This window comes from Acomys minous (assembly GCF_964271855.1).
Source record: "Acomys minous genome assembly, chromosome: 6".
Lineage (NCBI taxonomy): Eukaryota > Metazoa > Chordata > Mammalia > Rodentia > Muridae > Acomys > Acomys minous.
Window position 1 is genome coordinate 5,447,686 of NC_140487.1, and position 23,814 is coordinate 5,471,499.

Consider the following 23,814-nt stretch of genomic DNA (forward strand, 5'->3'; position numbering starts at 1 on the left):
GTAGCTGGTGGGAATCTACTGTACCTTTTTAGTCATTTAATTTTTGTGTCTATGCCACTGAGTTGCTATTTGAACACATGTATTTTTTTTTTCATTTTAAGCTGGATAATGCTGATGAGCAAGCAGCCCAAATCAGAAGGGAACTTGATGGCCGCCTGCAGTTGGCAGAGAAAATGGCAAAGGTACGTTATGCATGCTAACATGCAATGCCTCGTGTCTGTCCTTATTTGAATTACCGTCTGTCAAAATGACAAAAATGACGTGGCCAGACATACTACGCCTGAGTTATGCTTTGCTCCTCTATATTAATAACCTCTTAACCCAAAGTATCTCAATTAGCATATTCTAGATAAAGCATGCTATCTTGCCAGGGGTTTCTATGCTTAATACATGAGTTGGGTAAATTCAATGATAACTTTTATAATAATTTAAAAGTGTGTGTGCATGCGTGTGTGTGTCTGTGTGTTCTAACTAGATCTGGAAGAGTTTTAATATTGCACCAAGAAAATTATAATCATGGATACAAGTTTCCTTTTAAGATCATATGAATTTTAACATTTCCAGTACAGTGCTTGGCAAATAGTGGTGCCAACTTGCATTTGATAGAATGATTGACTGTCCAAAATATAATTTGAAATGTATAAAACAGAATCTGACAGATAGGGTATGTTTTTTTGTTAGAATGCTAGTGTCTTTACTTGCATAACCACTGTTCCCAAGAGCAGAGATCTGCTTAAAACAAAAGCTGAATTCCTTTCTAATAATTTGGGAGTTTGCAGAAATGCATCTTAACTGTCAAAGCTATTCTTTGGTGTGACTTGACAGATTAATTTACTTCAGTGAAATAAAACTTTTGAGCCTTCACAGTAGCATTACAGTGACATTGCTAGGGGTTGTAATTCCTTCCTTTTCCTTCTGCTGAACAGAAACTGAGTCGTTGGAAGGTTGAGTGTCTCCCCTTTCTCTCCTTCCTTCCCTCCCTTCCTGTCTCCCTTTCTTCCCTCCCTCCATCTCCAATACATGACATTTCCTACCTTCCTCCTCCTCTCTCTCTCCCCCCCTTTGTCTCTGTCTCCCTCCTTCCCTTCCTTCCTCCCTCCTTCCCTCCCTGTATCTTTCTCTCCTCTCTCTCTCCTTGCCCTCCTTCCTTCCTACCACCTTTCTTATCTGACTTGTAGAATTTTAATCCAGAAACATGGCTGCCATGACAGAGGATCACATCTGAGGACCTAGGCCTACATAATCGTACCGGACGCCATGCGTGTCTTTTTGGGTCTGGGTTTCCTCACTCAGGATGATTGTTTCTAGTTCCATCCATTTGCCTGCAAAATTCAAGATTTCCTTGTTTTTAATAGTTGAGTAGTATTCCATTGTGTAAATGAACCACAGTTTCTCTATCAGTTCTTTGGTTGAGGGACATCTAGGTTGTTTTCAGATTCTGGCTATTATGAATGAAGCTGCGATGAACATAATGCAGCATATGTCCTTGTTGTATGGTGGAGCATCTTCCAGGTATATGCCCAGGAGTAGTATAGCTGATTCTTGAGGTAGAACAATAGTCCCAATTTTCTGAGAAAGTACCAGATTGATTTCTAAAGCGGTTGTACAAGTTTGCACCACCAGCAATGAAGGAGTGTTCCTCTCTCTCCACATCCTCGCCAGCATGTGCTGTCATCTGCGTTTTTGGTCTTAGGCATTCAGATAGATGTAAGATGGAATCTCAGAGCCATTTTTATATGTATTTCCCTGATAACTAGGGATGTTGAACATTTCTTTAAGCGTTTCTCAGCCATTCAATATTCCTCTGTTGAGAATTTGTTTAGTTCTATATCCTGTTTTTTATTGGATTATTTGGTTTGGTTGTGTTTAATTTCTTGAGTTCTTTATATATATTCTGGATATTAGCCCTTTGTCAGTCTTCCTGTTCTGGAAGTTCTGAGTTCAATTTCCAGCAACCCATATGGTGGCACATGACCATCTGATGCCCTGTTCTGGCATGCAGGTATACCTGCAGACAGAGAATGCCTACATTTTAAAAGTTCATAAATAAATAATATTTTTAAAAAGCTGGCTCAATAAGGCCCACCTTCATATAGTCATTGTATAAGTTTTACTTAGAAGATGTGAACATCTTTATTCACTCTATATAAGGCTGTGGTGACATACTAAAGGGAATATTCCACTCTTAAGTCGAGTTTAGTGAACCACTGAAGTATCCTTTCCTCTCACAGAGGCATGACTAAGAGGTTACTTACAGGAACATGATTGGCCCCCAAAGAGCTGCAACCCTGAAAAATGCCACCCCACCATCAGTGAGAATCTCCTGAAAACTGCGAAGATAAAAGACTTCAGTTTACTTTCCACCTCCTTTATATTCTGACTTGCTCAAATTACAGGCAGCTGGGAAGTGTTGCGTGTCACTGTAGGGGTGGGCTTGCAGGAGGGACATCTCAGGAGAGGGTCCCCTAAGTGCGGGCAACCATAATTGCTTTCATTTGTTTAGGTGTAATTGGCCACCTCACACCCAGAGGGCAATGTTCCAAAGTAGACCATCTGATTTACTCAGAGTAGGATGGTTATAATTGTTAATAACATCAAAGTGTATCCATAGCAGCATCTACGTTGGTACCTGGCAAAATAGCAGGTTGCCCAGCGCTAGCCAACTTGGCACACAAAGATCATGCCCTCACATCTACTTTTATGCTGTAAAGTTCTGTCTTCAATGAAATTGGACAGTTCTATTGAATGTTAGAGCCGCTTGTCTGCTAACTGTGCTCCATTTCTGCCTTTTTCTCCATAATACTTAATGTTTTCTGCAATAAGAAACTATTTTTAATTAATACTTATTAAGACTTAAGTTTATGACAAGAGAGGATATTTGCCCACATCCTGGCAGTACTCCAGTGAGCTGGAGCAGAAGACGTGCCAGATGCTAAGTGAATGCCTTGATTTAATGTTTATTATTACCTTATTATGTACATGTTTGCGTGTGTGTGTGTTGTATGCATGCCTAGTGCCTGTGGAAGCCAGAAGCGAGCACTGGGTCCTGTAGAACTGGAATTAAGGGCAGCTGTAAGATGCCCGACGGGTGTTGGGAATCACACCTCTGCCCTCTGCAAGAGCAGCAACTGCTGTTAATCTCTCAGCCATCTCTGCAGTCCCCATGGATGTCTTTTGAATGGCTGAATCTTTATATACTACACATTATCAGCAGGAAGCCATGGCAGAACTAAATTCCTAACATATTTGTAGGACTCTTACCTTCTCCCATATTGAAATGGAAAGGTAGAGGCACTATCAATATGATAGAGATAATTTAATTTCCTCAAATTTGAGAATACACATATGTATGTACCTCAGTAGCTTTATGGCCTTTGGTCTAAGTGGCCCAAATGGTACTAGAATCCTGAAATCAGTACAGGTTTACTGTCCCTTGTCCAAAGTGATTGGGACCAGAAGTATTTCAGATTTGGAATTCTTCAGACTTTAGCATATTTGTGTATGCATAAGCAGTCTTGGCAACAGGACCTTAGTCTAAATACAGAGTCCGTTACATTGATGTTTCATACCTTGATTTCATAGACTGCAGGTCATTTTGTGCAGCACTTATTTTGGTGTGCTGTGTGTTGACTGTATGCCTCCCACATTAGATATGTGGCCTCAGAGTGCTCAAAACATTTTGGATTTTGGAATATTTCATATTTTTGGACTAAAGGTACCTAATTTGAGTAGTTATGAAAGACAAAGCAAAGATTTATCAGCTTCTGGGGACTTGCCAGAGGTATGGGCCTAGCTGAAAAGAAGACAAAGGTCAAGGGTACATGAAACAGTAAGTAGCAACAGTTTCTCACAAAAGTGAAAATAATAGCTTTATTTTCAAGATGCCTACCAGTTTCCTCTTTGATAGACAATGATGAAGAATGTTTAGCAATAGCTAAATATATAGAGGATTTTTTCATGTGTAAATGCTAGTTTTACATAAACAACACCTTGGAAATTTGAAAAGAAATTGATACATCTGAGCCTTCAAATATGTCACAAGTTTTCTTTTTTTCTCTCTTCTGTGAAGATAGAATTTTAAAATGCAAAAGTATAAATTACACAAAAATAAAAAATGAAAATACAGTATATCATTCAGTGCGCTGTCTATCGTCAAACCAGTTGAATAGTAGAAGTATTCCCAGAGAGCATTTGAGAAGCAAGGTGTGTGGGCGTTCTTTAACTTTCTTGGATTAGTTACCAAAGTGGTCAATTTAAAATGTACACTTGAGTTGTAGCCACTGGGCTATTTCAGCTAGGAGACAAACATTTGCGTCTTTTCCAGACAAACCTGGACAAGGTAACTTACAACTTCTCTGCCTGAAATGTTTAATCCCGGGGAACAGGTCTCTCAGTACCTGGCCCCCGGTGGTTACAGACCGGCATTGCCTCTGTCCTCTCATCCTGCCGCTTCACTTCTGACCTTCACAGGATTCTTTGTCTCCCAGAAAGCTTTTAAAGATTATCTGAAGATATATGTCTGGGACTGGAGAGATGGCTTAGCGGTCAAGAGCACTTACTACTCTTGCAGAGGGTGTGGGTTCAGTTTCTTGTACCCACATAAGGCAGCTTATAGATCTGTCCCTGTTTCCGGTTCTCAGGGAGCCTACAGCTTTAAGGGGAAAGGTTTTCCCGTTAGATGTGACTCAGCTCTGAGAAGAAAGGTTTCCCTAACAGCAGTGTTGCAGGTCTGGAGGGAGAGGTATCCCGGCTGTTGAGAGCCAAGGACTACCACGAAGTCATGGCAAGCTTCACACCAGAAGCACGGCAAGCTTCACACCAGAGATTCACTGGGAAAGACAAAACAGTTGGCTGCTTATGCTCAAGCAAGAAGCCACAGGAACTTAGCTGGAAGCCGGCTTGAGGGGCAGGGCAGAGTTTTCCAACATGGAGATTGGTGGGATTTCAAGTCCTGAGCTAGGGATAAGCCCAGGGATTGGTGGGTTTTCAAAACCAGGAATAAGTTCAGACATTTTAACCCTACATTAGCGCCCTCTATTGGCATCTGCAGATACCAAAGTCATACATAAAAGATTAATTAAATCATAAAAAAGATACATAGTTATAGTTTAATATACTCCTTTTCCTTTTTACCTTTATTAAAAGAAACACTCGGTTTATTTCTAAGGAAACTAAGAAATTGTCAAACTTACAATTTGGTAATGTGGCTTCCAACTTAAGGATCTTGGAGAAAATTAATTATTAATATAGTAGATTAATGTTTGTGAAAATATATAATTTAATATTGTTTTATGTAATCGATTTTAAGAGGAATATATAAAGGGTAAACTGGAGGAGAGCAAAGAGGTGGGCGGGCTCCACGGCTGAGTCCCATTCCGACGCCGGTCTAGGCCGCGAATGAACTGGTGCAAGTAAGCGCGAGGCCAGGTGCTTTTGTTAAAGACGTGTCGTTAGAGATGCGGTGATCAAAAGTGAGGTTTAGAATGATACCTGTGGAACAAGAGTGAAGGCCTCTAGTTTTCACTGGGACAAACATTCCGCTTGACCAGGTTAGCAAGGAATAAAGAGGTTTTAAAAAATACCTTCTTCTTTGTGGGTTTGTGAAATATAAATTAGCATGATCTTCTCAAAGGACAATGTAGCTCTAAATATTAATATTTGGGATACTGTTTTTTACATTGTTCAATTTATTTTTTTAATTTTATTTTATGAGTGGGAGTGCTTGCCTGCATGTATGTCTGTGTACCACATGCCAGCCTAATGCTGGCGGAGGTCAGGAGCTGGAGGCTGGACCCCGCTGAAGTTACAAGAGGTTTAAGGCACCATGTGGGTGCCAGGAACCAAACCCAGAGCCTCTGAAAGGACAGGAACACATAACTGCTCAGCCATCTCTCCAGTTCCTGGGGTTTTGTTTTTAATTGAGCGTATGAAAAGAAAAGCTGATTGCAAAGATTTTTTTAAGTTCTCTATGTATTCCTGCAGTAAAATAGAATCTTCCAGATTAATATTGTTTTCTGTTTTTCACTTAACAGTTTTTTATCATAAATTGGCCCATGGCTTTAAATTAAATCTTTTCTAACCCTTTAATGAAAGACTGAATTATAGTCATAAGGGATCTTTTCATGTTTGTGCAATGTGAAGAGAATCCAATCCTAGAAATATATCCAGTGTATCCTGAATATTTTCTTTAAGGCCAGTTACTCCGACTCCTTCAAAGATGATGGATAATTAGGATTCATATACACGCTAAACCATTTCACCATACCTGTTTTCAGTTATGCACATCTTATACAAATGACTAATACGAGAGAACATATACAATGTTATTCATTCCATACCACAACGATTCTCCACCAAATGCATAAAAGGTGCCTTCAATACAGGCAAGACTGCCAAACCGCAGGGATTTAAAGCTCCAGGAGTTAGGTAGATGCAGTCTAGGAAAAGCATCATAGTACTATACAGGTGAGTCACTGCATTGTGTAATTTATTCTGGTAAAACTATAATGGAACTGACCTGTTGCTATTTTTTTTTAATTATTTTTTAAGGAAAGAAGATTTCCAAGATTTATCTCAAAAGACATGGAGAATATGTACATAGAAGAGTTGCGAGCCTCCGTGAATTTGCTAATGGCCAACTTAGAAAGTCTTCCTGTATCGAAAGGTGGTCCCGAGTTTAAACTACAAAAATTGAAACGGTCCCAGAATTCTGCGTTTTTGGACCTGGGAGATGAGAACGAGGTCCTGCTGTCCAAGTCTGACGTGGTGTTGTCATTCACCTTGGAGGTGGGTGGTTTTCCCTCCCCCTCGCTGCAGAGTCCCCACTGACCTCATGATAAGGTCTGACATTGAAAGCCGGGTGATGTGTTTAGAAAATGTTAAAGCACCTACTCATTTTCTGAACAAATAGGTTCTGTATGCAAGTGAATACACGTTGTGTTTTAAATGTAGCCCTCACATTAGAAACAACGAAACGGCGTTGAGGCATATCATACGCCCTCTAAGCAAGTATAAGTATACTGATAAAATAAATATCAGAACACTGGAGTGGAGATAGGATTTCTGTCTAATCTGGCTCTCCATCAACATTGACTTCAGTTTCCTTCACCTGTGGGTTATCTGTTTAGAACTTAATCAAGCACACAGCTGTTAGGCATGGACTGGGGTATGTAGAAGGTGAGGCGGCAGAGAATGCTTTCTCAGCAGTTCTACTCTAATGATAGAGACAGGAAGGGTGGCCCGACCCAGAACAAATAACACAGGTCTGTAACACCTCAGAGCTGTGTCCATTTTATATAAATCCAGAGAACCGGAGATGCTAGTGCTGTGCCTTGGGTGATTGTGTGTTGCACGTGGAATATGTCTGTGGGTTTACACACTCATTCCTACAAAAGCCCTTGGAGAGAAACTTTATGTAAAGTAAATGACTGCTTTGTCATAGAGAGTCAGGTCTTTGTTTACCTTACACTCCAGCTCTTTGCCCTCATGATATCTGTTCTGTGTGCAAATTTTAGCGTTGTCTGAAGTACACATTCGGAAAATTGTATTTTCTGACATGGGGTGTGTGTGTGTGTGTGTGTGTGTGTGTGTGTGTGTGTGTGTGTCTGTCTGTCTGTTTGTGTGTGTACATGCTCATGGGTCACAGGATAGCATGTATGTTTGTGCTTTTCTTGTGGGCACATGTACAAGCCAGAGGTTAACACGTGGGTATCTTCCTCAAATGTTCACCATCTTACTTTTAAAGATTGGGTCTCTCACTCGAACCTGGAGTTCTCCATTTCAACTAGCCTGGATAGCCAGCGTGCCCTCGGGGTCTGCTTGTGTCTACCACACCTTCAGCCCAGCACACAAAGCTAGAGTTACAGGCGTTGCTGCCACACATGTGTGCTGGGGATCTGAACTCGGGTCCTCGTGACTGCAGAGCCAGCTCCCTGCTCACTGAGCCATCTCTGCAGCCCCTCTCCCAAGGCTGTCGCTGGAGGGTTAGAGCTCCTTTCCTTCCATTGTAAGCCTCACTTTGTGCCTGTATTTGGTGACTGGTGATGGTACAGACACCCGATGTTGGGAAGTAGATTTTAAATTTCTTTGATGATGTGCAGCTTGCTAAGTGGTAGCAGAAAAAAAACAAGTGGCTGCTTATGTTCTTTTTCTCTCCATTTAATGGTCTCAAGAATTAGGCAAGTGCCTTTCCTTCTTCTCTTCCAGCATTGCTTTGTAGGTAAGTGTAGTAGACATAGTGTCAGAATAAGAACGCGTGGCTGTCTTCTAACACAGTTCATCCTGGCTGTACCGAATGGCTTTGCCAAATTGCTTTGCCTCTGGGTTTCTTCTCAGTCTCCCAAGCTTCAGAACATTAGAGTGATTAATTTGAAGCCATAGAGTGGATTACACATTGAATTTTCACATCATCTCCCATCATAGATACTTGGCTGTCAGAAAAAAAAATATATGCTAATACCATAAAATTTCTTTCTCCTAGATCACTTAATTGCAGTATAACTTTATGCTCCCAAGAGTTTAGCATTTTAAATTTGTGGGAAGAAAAGTATAGAGAAATGAATTTAATAATATATGAATTTACATTTAAAATAAATACTTAGAAGTAAAAATACAGTTCTGGACATTGTTTTTATTGTTTAAAAGTATACATAAATTTTAAGTTAACTTAGGAGTACTTTTTCCTTTTCAAAGTCAAAATTAGGCTAGTGACTGAATTCTTGGTCTGTGCTTTTTGCCAGTGTGCTAGATTGAGGTATTGAGTTAGCAGTGTAATGTGTAAAGAAGAGAATGCAAGCCGAAACTTCCTTTTTTGTAGTCTCGGAAGCATGCATATTTATAAAATTGCTTTGACAATCTTTATTGCCATATCTGTCTAAGGCAAATATTCTGTGCCCATACTTAGTGTTTCACGAACGAGTGATGTGTCCAGCAGCACAGTGAAATAAGTAAGGCGAGCATGGTCCAGGACGCCTGAGGGATGGGTGGGTGGCTAACTTCCCAGCCACGGGCTGTAGCAGCCTGGCCCGTTAGGCAAGGCTGGTTCCTTGGATCCTCCTATCTACTATGAAGACTCTTTAAAAAGCCAGCTGTAAATTCAGTGTCTAGCTGTCACATTTCTGTTTTGAGGCTTAGAACTGGTCCGGTGTAGAACTAGTCTTAACCAAGGCATGAGTGTAAGATTAAAGAAGTAAAGAACAGATTTGAACAACTTGCCTCAAGATGCTCCTTCCCTTGAGTGCATGGCTCTGGCTACGCTTTTCTCACTTGCTTGCCAGACTCCCTTGCAGCTCAACCATACCGTCAGGCTGTGGCTCAGTGGCCTATTATATCCATTAGTGCCTGACTTTCACTGCTGACCTCTTAGCTGCAGAAAAGACACCTTTTCTTTCCCCTCTCGTTTTCTGTTTACTGATGTACTGAAGTTTATGCTATCAAAGGAAGCTAGACACACAGAATTACATTTGCATATATATGCTCCACGCACAAAGCTGTTGGAGCAAATAATAAAGGCAGATCATAAGTCAACACACCAAACAAACCATGTAAAGGTTTAAAAACCCAAGCAAAACAAGAAAAGCAAATACTTGCCATCGTAGGTGTCTGTCAACTGCACGGTGGCTCCATGGCTTGAATCTGGGTGCATTTCACATGGAACCTGTACATTAGCATGGCCTAGCAGATCTTGTGCCTGCCTATGGGTCCGTGGATACACGGCCACGCCCCACCATACCTGCCCAGCTGAGTGCGCAAGTGCCGCGTAGTGTGTGTGTGTGTGTGTGTGTGTGTGTGTGTGTGTGTGTGTGTGTGTGTGTGTGCCCGCGTGCGTGTGTTTAAGTGTCGTGAAACCTCGTGGTTATATATTGCTCAGACACATGCTGCTTCTTGTCTCCCTTCTTTTCAATTGTCTGTTTTCTTGCTGCTGCTTTGTTGGTCTGTGCTTTTTTTTTTTTTTTTTTAATTTTTTAGCCAGTATGCTAGACTGAGCTACTGAGTTAGCAGTACAGTGTCCGAAGAGGATCGTGCAAGCAGTGAAGAGAGACTGAGCGGAGATGATGCTGCACACAGCACAGCTCAGTCTTATTTTCTGTAGCTTGATGATCAGGTTTTGTTGAGAATCAGTTGAAGTAGCTACAGTGCAGTTAGCTGACGGGAGTCTGTGGTTATTGGCTCTTCGTTCACACGTGTTTGAGGCTGGCTTTGCCCCCCTCCTTGGAAGTGTAGGGCTGTATTCTATCCATATGTACCAGCTATCCCAGTGAGAGCACTGGGTAAATCCATCCGTTGTCCTTCCTCCTCCTGAACACTCATGATGCTATTGTGTGAAACCTAGTATTTCCCCTTCGAGAATTCCACACACGTGTATGATCTATTTTGATCATACGGGCCTTTCAGCTTCCCTCCTCCAACCCCTTCCAGATCCCCTTTCATGCAGCCTCCCAACCTGACACTTCATATCTTTTCCCATATATGTTAGGATATATGCATGTATGTGCGCGCGCGCAAATACACACAGATCTTCCACTGGGTCCAAAATGAGTGCGACCCAAATGGGCACGGGTGTGAAGCCGTGCACGGGAGCACAGTCATCACGCCAGGAGGAACGCCTCTGGAGACACCTGGTCTCCCTTCCTCAGAAGCCATCTGCAGCCCATAGGTCCTCAGCTGGGAGTAGGGACAGGGTGTCCTGACCTCCTGACCCCACTCTCCTCCCTGTCAGTTCTCGGTGTTACTGACCACTGCCGACCTTACGCATTACTTTCAAATTGTTTTATCTTTAGATTGTCATAATGGAAGTGCAAGGTTTGAGGTCAGTGGCTCCCAACAGAATTGTCTACTGCACAATGGAGGTGGAAGGAGGAGAGAAGCTGCAGACGGACCAGGCTGAAGCGTCACGGCCACAGTAAGCCAGTTGGGCGGGGCTAAGATTGAAAAGGACATTTTGTTTCTTGTTATATGCACAATTGGATGATATTATACGTAGGAACTGTGGCCATTCGGCTAGCTTTGTCTCAACTCTTTTTAGAACCACTGCGGGCATTTCTCTTTTCGTGCGATATATTTTTAGTGAGACTATAATCCCACATTCCCTCTCCTCCCTCCAACCCCTCCCATGTCCTTCCCACCACCACTTGTCTGATCGGTGCAGCCGTGAGGCCGGTCACTAGGGAGGACACGTCTGTCCCTAAGTCACGTACACAGACTGTGTGAGCTGTGAGAACCTGTGTAGAGTACTGCAGTAGTGTCGCCTTTCCTGTGGTTCTGCGGGACACAAAGCTAGAAGACTCTCTGCATGGAGGCTTGGAATGTTCCAGTGAGTAAACAGTTAAACGATGACGACACACAGAGGGAGAGATGATGTAGCTGTCATGGACTGGCTTACCAGGTTTCACATTTTGAAAGTGACTAGCAAAGCCGAGAACATATTCTCTACCTGATTTGACTTCCGCAAGCTTCTCCTCCATCTCTGATAGTAATTGCCTCTCGGACCTGAGGCAGATAGATGTTTGTTTGAACCCTGTTTTTAGGACACATATTTTTTCTTTCCTGCGCGATGACATTGTAAAGCTTGGTTCGGGTCTGAAGAAGGAATGAGCAAGAGTTACGTCACTTTGAAACGGGCTCTTTGGCTAGATCTGTAGGGTTGGGTGTGAAGAGCAGCGTGCTGTCCAGACACAGCCGTTTAAACTCCTTACCCTCCCACCCCTTGCCTGCCGTGCCCAGTCTCTCACTGGCTCTGGGACCACACCCCACTCTGTTCCCTTGTCTCCTCTGGCGCCTCTGCCCTGCATGTCCTGAGGTCCCCAAACCACACGAAGCCACTCTGACTCTTCTTCTTTCCTTGTGGAGCCAGACTTGTGGGAGTCTCAGATATCTCTTCTTGAGAATGAACGTTAACTTCAGATAACCAACTCAGGGAGAAATAGAGATTTTTCTGGTTCATCTCCTTAATTTTTGGACTGACATGTTTTTCATCCATTATTTTTTTTTTTTGTATTGTGCCCTTTTAAAAATAGGATAAAAAATCATAACTGATTTAGTCTTCTATCTTAGTAGTCACTGAGGATTTATCTAGGTGGAACTTGCTTATGACTTAGCTGTGGTAAATATTTAAAGGTAATATAATCACATGCTCACCAGCTGTGCAGCCCTCAACACTGTCAGTTGTGGGGTACATCTGTCACCTCACAAAGAAGCTCTGTATCATTAGCTACCAAGATCTCCTCATCCCAGCTCTAAGCAATGGCTAATGTACTACCTGTTCGTACTTTGCCTATTCTGGACATTACATGCAAATTGAATAATGTGATATGTGCTCTTTGGCAGAGCATCTTTTGTAGAGCATAGTGTTCCCCTCTTATAGCAGGTTTCTGATTATGTGCTGGTGTATGGATATATCATCTATACACACACCTTGCCCATCTGTTCATTTCTGCTAATTGATGCTGGGATTGTTTATAACTTTTGCGTGTTGTGGAAAATGCTGTATACAAGTATGTATTCAAATCCCCATTTTTAAATTATTTGAGTTAAATACTTAGGTGTACAACCACTAGGTATGTGACAATTTTGCATCAGCCCTTTAAAGAATAACCAGAACTTGTCACTCACTCTGTGCACCATTTCTGTTTTCACTAACAGTGTACAAGAGTTTTGGGTTCCCCACATTTTCACTGATACACAATTTTCACTGTGTACACATGCATATGGTGTGTTTGTGTACGTGTATGCATGTGCACATGTGCAATACAATCATATGTTAATTGTCTTTGTCTCTTTTTAACTGAGCTTTCTGTCTTGTTGGGGTTAAATTCTTTAAATTTTTAAATGTTGCTGGGCAGTGGTGGCACAGCACTAGGGAGGCTGAGGCAGGCAGATCTCTGTGAGCTCCATCCTAGTGTGGTCCAAAAAACAAGTTCTGTGACAGCCAGGGCCACAAAAAGAGAACCCCTATCTCAAAAAGAACCAAAAAAAAAACCAAAAAAACAAAAAAACAAAAACAAAAACAAAACAAAAAAACCCTCCAACATGTCCTGTTTTTGCTTAACAACTAGTTATTACTTCTTGACTGCTTGTGTGGGTTCAAGCATCCACTGCTGGAATATGGGCAGCCTACAGAAAGTGGGTAAAATCTATGCCACTGTTATACCAGTGAGTATACATTGCCAGTCGGGTCATTACTGTCCTATTAGGGGTCACAGCTAGGTAATGCTCTCCCAGTGCATCCTACATAGCACCTCCTGACACAATGAAAGCTAGCCAGCAGGAAGGAAACTTCCAGACATCACTTCATTGTTTTGGGTCAGTGGTTCTCAGCCTTCCTAATGCTGAGACCCTTTAATTCAGTTCATGTTGCGGTGACTCCCACCAATAAAATTATTTCATTGGCACTTCATAACTGTAGTTTTACTACTGTTGTGAATTTACATTATGATATAAGTATCTGATGTGCAGGATACCTAATACGTGACCCCAAAAGCGGTTGCGACCCCTCAGGTTAAGAACTGCTGCTCTCTGCCCTGCAGCAACAGTTCTCTTCAACAATAGGGACTTACCATAATGTTCCAGGAGGAAACTGCCCTGAATTGTTGGGAAGTCTCCTGGATGCCTTTGGCGAACAATTCTAAGTCATGTATCCTAAGCCTGGCAGAAGGCTTTATGTTGATGACCTATGGAGTCTGGGGAAAGCATTATCCCTGCCACCCTCTCCTGCATCCCATGTGGGATAACTTGAGTTAAACTTTTTAAATGCATAATTTTAGAAAGCCTGTAAAATAGCAGGTTTCCATATGGCCTTTTCAAAGTGTCACAGTGTTACTTTTCCATCATCCTACCCCCATGTCTCCTGTCCTCCCATACCCTCCATCACCCTACCCCATGTCTCCTGTCCTCCATACCCTCCATCACCCTACCCCATGTCTCCTGTCCTCCATACCCTCCATCACCCTACCCCATGTCTCCTGTCCTCCATACCCTCCATCACCCTACCCCATGTCTCCTGTCCTCCATACCCTCCATCACCCTACCCCATGTCTCCTGTCCTCCATACCCTCCATCATCCTACCCCATGTCTCCTGTCCTCCATACCCTCCATTGTCCTACCCTCATGTCTCCTGTCCTCCATACCCTCCATCACCCTACCCCATGTCTCCTGTCCTCCCATACCCTCCATCATCCTACCCCATGTCTCCTGTCCTCCATACCCTCCATCATCCTACCCCATGTCTCCTGTCCTCCATACCCTCCATCACCCTACCCCATGTCTCCTGTCCTCCATACCCTCCATCATCCTACCCCATGTCTCCTGTCCTCCATACCCTCCATCACCCTACCCCATGTCTCCTGTCCTCCATACCCTCCATCATCCTACCCCATGTCTCCTGTCCTCCATACCCTCCATCATCCTACCCCATGTCTCCTGTCCTCCCATACCCTCCATCATCCTACCCCATGTCTCCTGTCCTCCATACCCTCCATCATCCTACCCCATGTCTCCTGTCCTCCATACCCTCCATCGTCCTACCCTCATGTCTCCTGTCCTCCATACCCTCCATTGTCCTACCCCATGTCTCCTGTCCTCCATACCCTCCATCACCCTACCCCATGTCTCCTGTCCTCCATACCCTCCATCATCCTACCCCATGTCTCCTGTCCTCCATACCCTCCATCATCCTACCCCATGTCTCCTGTCCTCCATACCCTCCATCATCCTACCCCATGTCTCCTGTCCTCCCATACCCTCCATCACCCTACCCCATGTCTCCTGTCCTCCATACCCTCCATCATCCTACCCCATGTCTCCTGTCCTCCATACCCTCCATCACCCTACCCCATGTCTCCTGTCCTCCATACCCTCCATCATCCTACCCCATGTCTCCCGTCCTCCCATACCCTCCATCATCCTACCCCATGTCTCCTGTCCTCCATACCCTCCATCACCCTACCTCATGTCTCCTGTCCTCCATACCCTCCATCACCCTACCCCATGTCTCCTGTCCTCCCATACCCTCCATCATCCTACCCCATGTCTCCTGTCCTCCCATACCCTCCATCGTCCTACCCCATGTCTCCTGTCCTCCATACCCTCCATTGTCCTACCCCATGTCTCCTGTCCTCCATACCCTCCATTGTCCTACCCCATGTCTCCTGTCCTCCCATACCCTCCATCACCCTACCCCATGTCTCCTGTCCTCCATACCCTCCATCATCCTACCCCATGTCTCCTGTCCTCCATACCCTCCATTGTCCTACCCCATGTCTCCTGTCCTCCCATACCCTCCATCACCCTACCCCATGTCTCCTGTCCTCCCATACCCTCCATCATCCTACCCCATGTCTCCTGTCCTCCATACCCTCCATCATCCTACCCCATGTCTCCTGTCCTCCCATACCCTCCATCATCCTACCCCATGTCTCCTGTCCTCCATACCCTCCATCACCCTACCCCATGTCTCCTGTCCTCCATACCCTCCATCATCCTACCCTCATGTCTCCTGTCCTCCATACCCTCCATGGTCTTACCCCATGTCTCCTGTCCTCCCATACCCTCCATCACCCTACCCCATGTCTCCTGTCCTCCCATACCCTCCATCACCCTACCCCATGTCTCCTGTCCTCCATACCCTCCATCATCCTACTCCATGTCTCCTGTCCTCCCATACCCTCCATCACCCTACCCCATGTCTCCTGTCCTCCATACCCTCCATCATCCTACCCCATGTCTCCTGTCCTCCATACCCTCCATCATCCTACCCCATGTCTCCTGTCCTCCCATACCCTCCATCATCCTACCCCATGTCTCCTGTCCTCCCATACCCTCCATCACCCTACCCCATGTCTCCTGTCCTCCATACCCTCCATCACCCTACCCCATGTCTCCTGTCCTCCATACCCTCCATCATCCTACCCCATGTCTCCTGTCCTCCCATACCCTCCATCATCCTACCCCATGTCTCCTGTCCTCCATACCCTCCATCATCCTACCCCATGTCTCCTGTCCTCCCATACCCTCCATCATCCTACCCCATGTCTCCTGTCCTCCATACCCTCCATCATCCTACCCCATGTCTCCTGTCCTCCCATACCCTCCATCATCCTACCCCATGTCTCCTGTCCTCCATACCCTCCATCATCCTACCCCATGTCTCCTGTCCTCCCATACCCTCCATCATCCTACCCCATGTCTCCTGTCCTCCATACCCTCCATTGTCCTACCCTCATGTCTCCTGTCCTCCATACCCTCCATCACCCTACCCCATGTCTCCTGTCCTCCATACCCTCCATCATCCTACCCCATGTCTCCTGTCCTCCATACCCTCCATCATCCTACCCCATGTCTCCTGTCCTCCATACCCTCCATCATCCTACCCCATGTCTCCTGTCCTCCATACCCTCCATCACCCTACCCCATGTCTCCTGTCCTCCATACCCCCCATCATCCTACCCCATGTCTCCTGTCCTCCATACCCTCCATCATCCTACCCCATGTCTCCTGTCCTCCATACCCTCCATCGTCCTACCCCATGTCTCCTGTCCTCCATACCCCCCATCATCCTACCCCATGTCTCCTGTCCTCCCATACCCTCCATCATCCTACCCCATGTCTCCTGTCCTCCCATACCCTCCATCATCCTACCCCATGTCTCCTGTCCTCCATACCCTCCATCGTCCTACCCCATGTCTCCTGTCCTCCATACCCCCCATCATCCTACCCCATGTCTCCTGTCCTCCATACCCTCCATCATCCTACCCCATGTCTCCTGTCCTCCATACCCTCCATCACCCTACCCCATGTCTCCTGTCCTCCATACCCTCCATCATCCTACCCCATGTCTCCTGTCCTCCCATACCCTCCATCATCCTACCCCATGTCTCCTGTCCTCCATACCCTCCATCGTCCTACCCCATGTCTCCTGTCCTCCATACCCTCCATCATCCTACCCCATGTCTCCGGTCCTCCCATACCCTCCATCATCCTACCCCATGTCTCCTGTCCTCCATACCCTCCATCACCCTACCCCATGTCTCCTGTCCTCCATACCCTCCATCGTCCTACCCCATGTCTCCTGTCCTCCATACCCTCCATCATCCTACCCCATGTCTCCTGTCCTCCCATACCCTCCATCATCCTACCCCATGTCTCCTGTCCTCCATACCCTCCATCACCCTACCCCATGTCTCCTGTCCTCCATACCCTCCATCATCCTACCCCATGTCTCCTGTCCTCCATACCCTCCATCACCCTACCCCATGTCTCCTGTCCTCCATATCCTCCATCATCCTACCCCATGTCTCCTGTCCTCCATACCCTCCATCACCCTACCCCATGTCTCCTGTCCTCCATACCCTCCATCATCCTACCCCATGTCTGCTGTCCTCCATACCCTCCATCATCCTACCCCATGTCTCCTGTCCTCCCATACCCTCCATCGTCCTACCCCATGTCTCCTGTCCTCCATACCCTCCATCGTCCTACCCCATGTCTCCTGTCCTCCATACCCTCCATCACCCTACCCCATGTCTCCTGTCCTCCATACCCTCCATCGTCCTACCCCATGTCTCCTGTCCTCCATACCCTCCATCGTCCTACCCCATGTCTCCTGTCCTCCATACCCTCCATCATCCTACCCCATGTCTCCTGTCCTCTATACCCTCCATCACCCTACCCCATGTCTCCTGTCCTCCATACCCTCCATCACCCTACCCCATGTCTCCTGTCCTCCATACCCTCCATCATCCTACCCCATGTCTCCTGTCCTCCCATACCCTCCATCGTCCTACCCCATGTCTCCTGTCCTCCATACGCTCCATCTTCCTACCCCATGTCTCCTGTCCTCCATACCCTCCATCACCCTACCCCATGTCTCCTGTCCTCCATACCCTCCCTCATCCTACCCCATGTCTCCTGTCCTCTATACCCTCTCTCATCCTACCCCATGTCTCCTGTCCTCCATACCCTCCATCATCCTACCCCATGTCTCCTGTCCTCCCATACCCTCCATCATCCTACCCCATGTCTCCTGTCCTCCATACCCTCCATCACCCTACCCCATGTCTCCTGTCCTCCATACCCTCCATCACCCTACCCCATGTCTCCTGTCCTCCATACCCTCCATCGTCCTACCCCATGTCTCCTGTCCTCCATACCCTCCATCATCCTACCCCATGTCTCCTGTCCTCCATACCCTCCATCACCCTACCCCATGTCTCCTGTCCTCCATACCCTCCATCGTCCTACCCCATGTCTCCTATCCTCCATACCCTCCATTGTCCTACCCCATGTCTCCTGTCCTCCATACCCTCCATCGTCCTACCCCATGTCTCCTGTCCTCCATACCCTCCATCATCCTACCCCATGTCTCCTGTCCTCCCATACCCTCCATCACCCTACCCCATGTCTCCTGTCCTCCATACCCTCCATCACCCTACCCCATGTCTCCTGTCCTCCATACCCTCCATCATCCTACCCCATGTCTCCTGTCCTCCCATACCCTCCATCATCCTACCCCATGTCTCCTGTCCTCCATACCCTCCATCATCCTACCCCATGTCTCCTGTCCTCCCATACCCTCCATCATCCTACCCCATGTCTCCTGTCCTCCATACCCTCCATCATCCTAGCCCATGTCTCCTGTCCTCCCATACCCTCCATCATCCTACCCCATGTCTCCTGTCCTCCATACCCTCCATCATCCTACCCCATGTCTCCTGTCCTCCCATACCCTCCATCATCCTACCCCATGTCTCCTGTCCTCCATACCCTCCATTGTCCTACCCTCATGTCTCCTGTCCTCCATACCCTCCATCACCCTACCCCATGTCTCCTGTCCTCCATACCCTCCATCATCCTACCCCATGTCTCCTGTCCTCCATACCCTCCATCATCCTACCCCATGTCTCCTGTCCTCCATACCCTCCATCATCCTACCCCATGTCTCCTGTCCTCCATACCCTCCATCACCCTACCCCATGTCTCCTGTCCTCCATACCCTCCATCATCCTACCCCATGTCTCCTGTCCTCCCATACCCTCCATCATCCTACCCCATGTCTCCTGTCCTCCATACCCTCCATCGTCCTACCCCATGTCTCCTGTCCTCCATACCCCCCATCATCCTACCCCATGTCTCCTGTCCTCCATACCCTCCATCGTCCTACCCCATGTCTCCTCTCCTCCCATACCCTCCATCATCCTACCCCATGTCTCCTGTCCTCCATACCCTCCATCACCCTACCCCATGTCTCCTGTCCTCCATACCCTCCATCATCCTACCCCATGTCTCCTGTCCTCCCATACCCTCCATCATCCTACCCCATGTCTCCTGTCCTCCATACCCTCCATCGTCCTACCCCATGTCTCCTGTCCTCCATACCCTCCATCATCCTACCCCATGTCTCCTGTCCTCCCATACCCTCCATCATCCTACCCCATGTCTCCTGTCCTCCATACCCTCCATCACCCTACCCCATGTCTCCTGTCCTCCATACCCTCCATCGTCCTACCCCATGTCTCCTGTCCTCCATACCCTCCATCATCCTACCCCATGTCTCCTGTCCTCCATACCCTCCATCATCCTACCCCATGTCTCCTGTCCTCCATACCCTCCATCACCCTACCCCATGTCTCCTGTCCTCCATACCCTCCATCATCCTACCCCATGTCTCCTGTCCTCCATACCCTCCATCACCCTACCCCATGTCTCCTGTCCTCCATACCCTCCATCATCCTACCCCATGTCTCCTGTCCTCCATACCCTCCATCACCCTACCCCATGTCTCCTGTCCTCCATACCCTCCATCATCCTACCCCATGTCTCCTGTCCTCCATACCCTCCATCATCCTACCCCATGTCTCCTGTCCTCCCATACCCTCCATCGTCCTACCCCATGTCTCCTGTCCTCCATACCCTCCATCGTCCTACCCCATGTCTCCTGTCCTCCATACCCTCCATCACCCTACCCCATGTCTCCTGTCCTCCATACCCTCCATCGTCCTACCCCATGTCTCCTGTCCTCCATACCCTCCATCGTCCTACCCCATGTCTCCTGTCCTCCATACCCCTCCATCATCCTACCCCATGTCTCCTGTCCTCTATACCCTCCATCACCCTACCCCATGTCTCCTGTCCTCCATACCCTCCATCACCCTACCCCATGTCTCCTGTCCTCCATACCCTCCATCATCCTACCCCATGTCTCCTGTCCTCCCATACCCTCCATCGTCCTACCCCATGTCTCCTGTCCTCCATACGCTCCATCGTCCTACCCCATGTCTCCTGTCCTCCATACCCTCCATCACCCTACCCCATGTCTCTTGTCCTCTATACCCTCCCTCATCCTACCCCATGTCTCCTGTCCTCTATACCCTCCCTCATCCTACCCCATGTCTCCTGTCCTCCCATACCCTCCATCATCCTACCCCATGTCTCCTGTCCTCCCATACCCTCCATCATCCTACCCCATGTCTCCTGTCCTCCATACCCTCCATCACCCTACCCCATGTCTCCTGTCCTCCATACCCTCCATCACCCTACCCCATGTCTCCTGTCCTCCCATACCCTCCATCGTCCTACCCCATGTCTCCTGTCCTCCATACGCTCCATCGTCCTACCCCATGTCTCCTGTCCTCCATACCCTCCATCACCCTACCCCATGTCTCCTGTCCTCCATACCCTCCCTCATCCTACCCCATGTCTCCTGTCCTCTATACCCTCCCTCATCCTACCCCATGTCTCCTGTCCTCCATACCCTCCATCATCCTACCCCATGTCTCCTGTCCTCCCATACCCTCCATCATCCTACCCCATGTCTCCTGTCCTCCATACCCTCCATCACCCTACCCCATGTCTCCTGTCCTCCATACCCTCCATCACCCTACCCCATGTCTCCTGTCCTCCATACCCTCCATCATCCTACCCCATGTCTCCTGTCCTCCCATACCCTCCATCATCCTACCCCATGTCTCCTGTCCTCCATACCCTCCATCGTCCTACCCCATGTCTCCTGTCCTCCATACCCCCCATCATCCTACCCCATGTCTCCTGTCCTCCATACCCTCCATCGTCCTACCCCATGTCTCCTCTCCTCCCATACCCTCCATCATCCTACCCCATGTCTCCTGTCCTCCATACCCTCCATCACCCTACCCCATGTCTCCTGTCCTCCATACCCTCCATCATCCTACCCCATGTCTCCTGTCCTCCCATACCCTCCATCATCCTACCCCATGTCTCCTGTCCTCCATACCCTCCATCGTCCTACCCCATGTCTCCTGTCCTCCATACCCTCCATCATCCTACCCCATGTCTCCTGTCCTCCCATACCCTCCATCATCCTACCCCATGTCTCCTGTCCTCCATACCCTCCATCACCCTACCCCATGTCTCCTGTCCTCCATACCCTCCATCGTCCTACCCCATGTCTCCTGTCCTCCATACCCTCCATCATCCTACCCCATGTCTCCTGTCCTCCATACCCTCCATCATCCTACCCCATGTCTCCTGTCCTCCATACCCTCCATCACCCTACCCCATGTCTCCTGTCCTCCATACCCTCCATCATCCTACCCCATGTCTCCTGTCCTCCATACCCTCCATCACCCTACCCCATGTCTCCTGTCCTCCATACCCTCCATCATCCTACCCCATGTCTCCTGTCCTCCATACCCTCCATCACCCTACCCCATGTCTCCTGTCCTCCATACCCTCCATCATCCTACCCCATGTCTCCTGTCCTCCATACCCTCCATCATCCTACCCCATGTCTCCTGTCCTCCATACCCTCCATCGTCCTACCCCATGTCTCCTGTCCTCCATACCCTCCATCGTCCTACCCCATGTCTCCTGTCCTCCCATACCCTCCATCATCCTACCCCATGTCTCCTGTCCTCCATACCCTCCATCACCCTACCCCATGTCTCCTGTCCTCCATACCCTCCATCGTCCTACCCCATGTCTCCTGTCCTCCATACCCTCCATCATCCTACCCCATGTCTCCTGTCCTCCATACCCTCCATCATCCTACCCCATGTCTCCTGTCCTCCATACCCTCCATCACCCTACCCCATGTCTCCTGTCCTCCATACCCTCCATCATCCTACCCCATGTCTCCTGTCCTCCATACCCTCCATCACCCTACCCCATGTCTCCTGTCCTCCATACCCTCCATCATCCTACCCCATGTCTCCTGTCCTCCATACCCTCCATCACCCTACCCCATGTCTCCTGTCCTCCATACCCTCCATCATCCTACCCCATGTCTCCTGTCCTCCATACCCTCCATCATCCTACCCCATGTCTCCTGTCCTCCCATACCCTCCATCGTCCTACCCCATGTCTCCTGTCCTCCATACCCTCCATCGTCCTACCCCATGTCTCCTGTCCTCCATACCCTCCATCACCCTACCCCATGTCTCCTGTCCTCCATACCCTCCATCGTCCTACCCCATGTCTCCTGTCCTCCATACCCTCCATCGTCCTACCCCATGTCTCCTGTCCTCCATACCCTCCATCATCCTACCCCATGTCTCCTGTCCTCTATACCCTCCATCACCCTACCCCATGTCTCCTGTCCTCCATACCCTCCATCACCCTACCCCATGTCTCCTGTCCTCCATACCCTCCATCATCCTACCCCATGTCTCCTGTCCTCCCATACCCTCCATCGTCCTACCCCATGTCTCCTGTCCTCCATACGCTCCATCGTCCTACCCCATGTCTCCTGTCCTCCATACCCTCCATCACCCTACCCCATGTCTCCTGTCCTCCATACCCTCCCTCATCCTACCCCATGTCTCCTGTCCTCTATACCCTCCCTCATCCTACCCCATGTCTCCTGTCCTCCATACCCTCCATCATCCTACCCCATGTCTCCTGTCCTCCCATACCCTCCATCATCCTACCCCATGTCTCCTGTCCTCCATACCCTCCATCACCCTACCCCATGTCTCCTGTCCTCCATACCCTCCATCATCCTACCCCATGTCTCCTGTCCTCCCATACCCTCCATCATCCTACCCCATGTCTCCTGTCCTCCATACCCTCCATCACCCTACCCCATGTCTCCTGTCCTCCATACCCTCCATCGTCCTACCCCATGTCTCCTGTCCTCCCATACCCTCCATCATCCTACCCCATGTCTCCTGTCCTCCCATACCCTCCATCATCCTACCCCATGTCTCCTGTCCTCCCATACCCTCCATCATCCTACCCCATGTCTCCTGTCCTCCATACCCTCCATCGTCCTACCCCATGTCTCCTGTCCTCCATACCCTCCATCATCCTACCCCATGTCTCCTGTCCTCCCATACCCTCCATCGTCCTACCCCATGTCTCCTGTCCTTCATACCCTCCATCATCCTACCCCATGTCTCCTGTCCTCCCATACCCTCCATCATCCTACCCCATGTCTCCTGTCCTCCCATACCCTCCATCGTCCTACCCCATGTCTCCTGTCCTCCATACCCTCCATCGTCCTACCCCATGTCTCCTGTCCTCCATACCCTCCATCATCCTACCCCATGTCTCCTGTCCTCCCATACCCTCCATCGTCCTACCCCATGTCTCCTGTCCTTCATACCCTCCATCATCCTACCCCATGTCTCCTGTCCTCCATACCCTCCATCATCCTACCCCATGTCTCCTGTCCTCCATACCCTCCATCACCCTACCCCATGTCTCCTGTCCTCCATACCCTCCATCACCCTACCCCATGTCTCCTGTCCTCCATACCCTCCATCACCCTACCCCATGTCTCCTGTCCTCCATACCCTCCATCGTCCTACCCCATGTCTCCTGTCCTCCATACCCTCCATTGTCCT

General features: G+C 48.2%; 1 protein-coding gene across 23 annotated transcripts in view; it reads left to right on the forward strand.

Moving 5' to 3' along the window:
- Nucleotides 1-23,814, forward strand: part of CADPS2 (calcium dependent secretion activator 2) — a 506,252-nt gene that overhangs the window by 214,149 nt on the left and 268,289 nt on the right. For all 23 annotated transcript variants that reach the window (XM_084784337.1, XM_084784356.1, XM_084784338.1 and 20 more), the window contains exons 4-6: nt 102-182; nt 6,550-6,786; nt 10,779-10,900. In XM_084784337.1, coding sequence (XP_084640463.1) covers nt 102-182; nt 6,550-6,786; nt 10,779-10,900 — 440 coding nt within the window. The remainder of the gene's footprint in view (nt 1-101; nt 183-6,549; nt 6,787-10,778; nt 10,901-23,814) is intronic.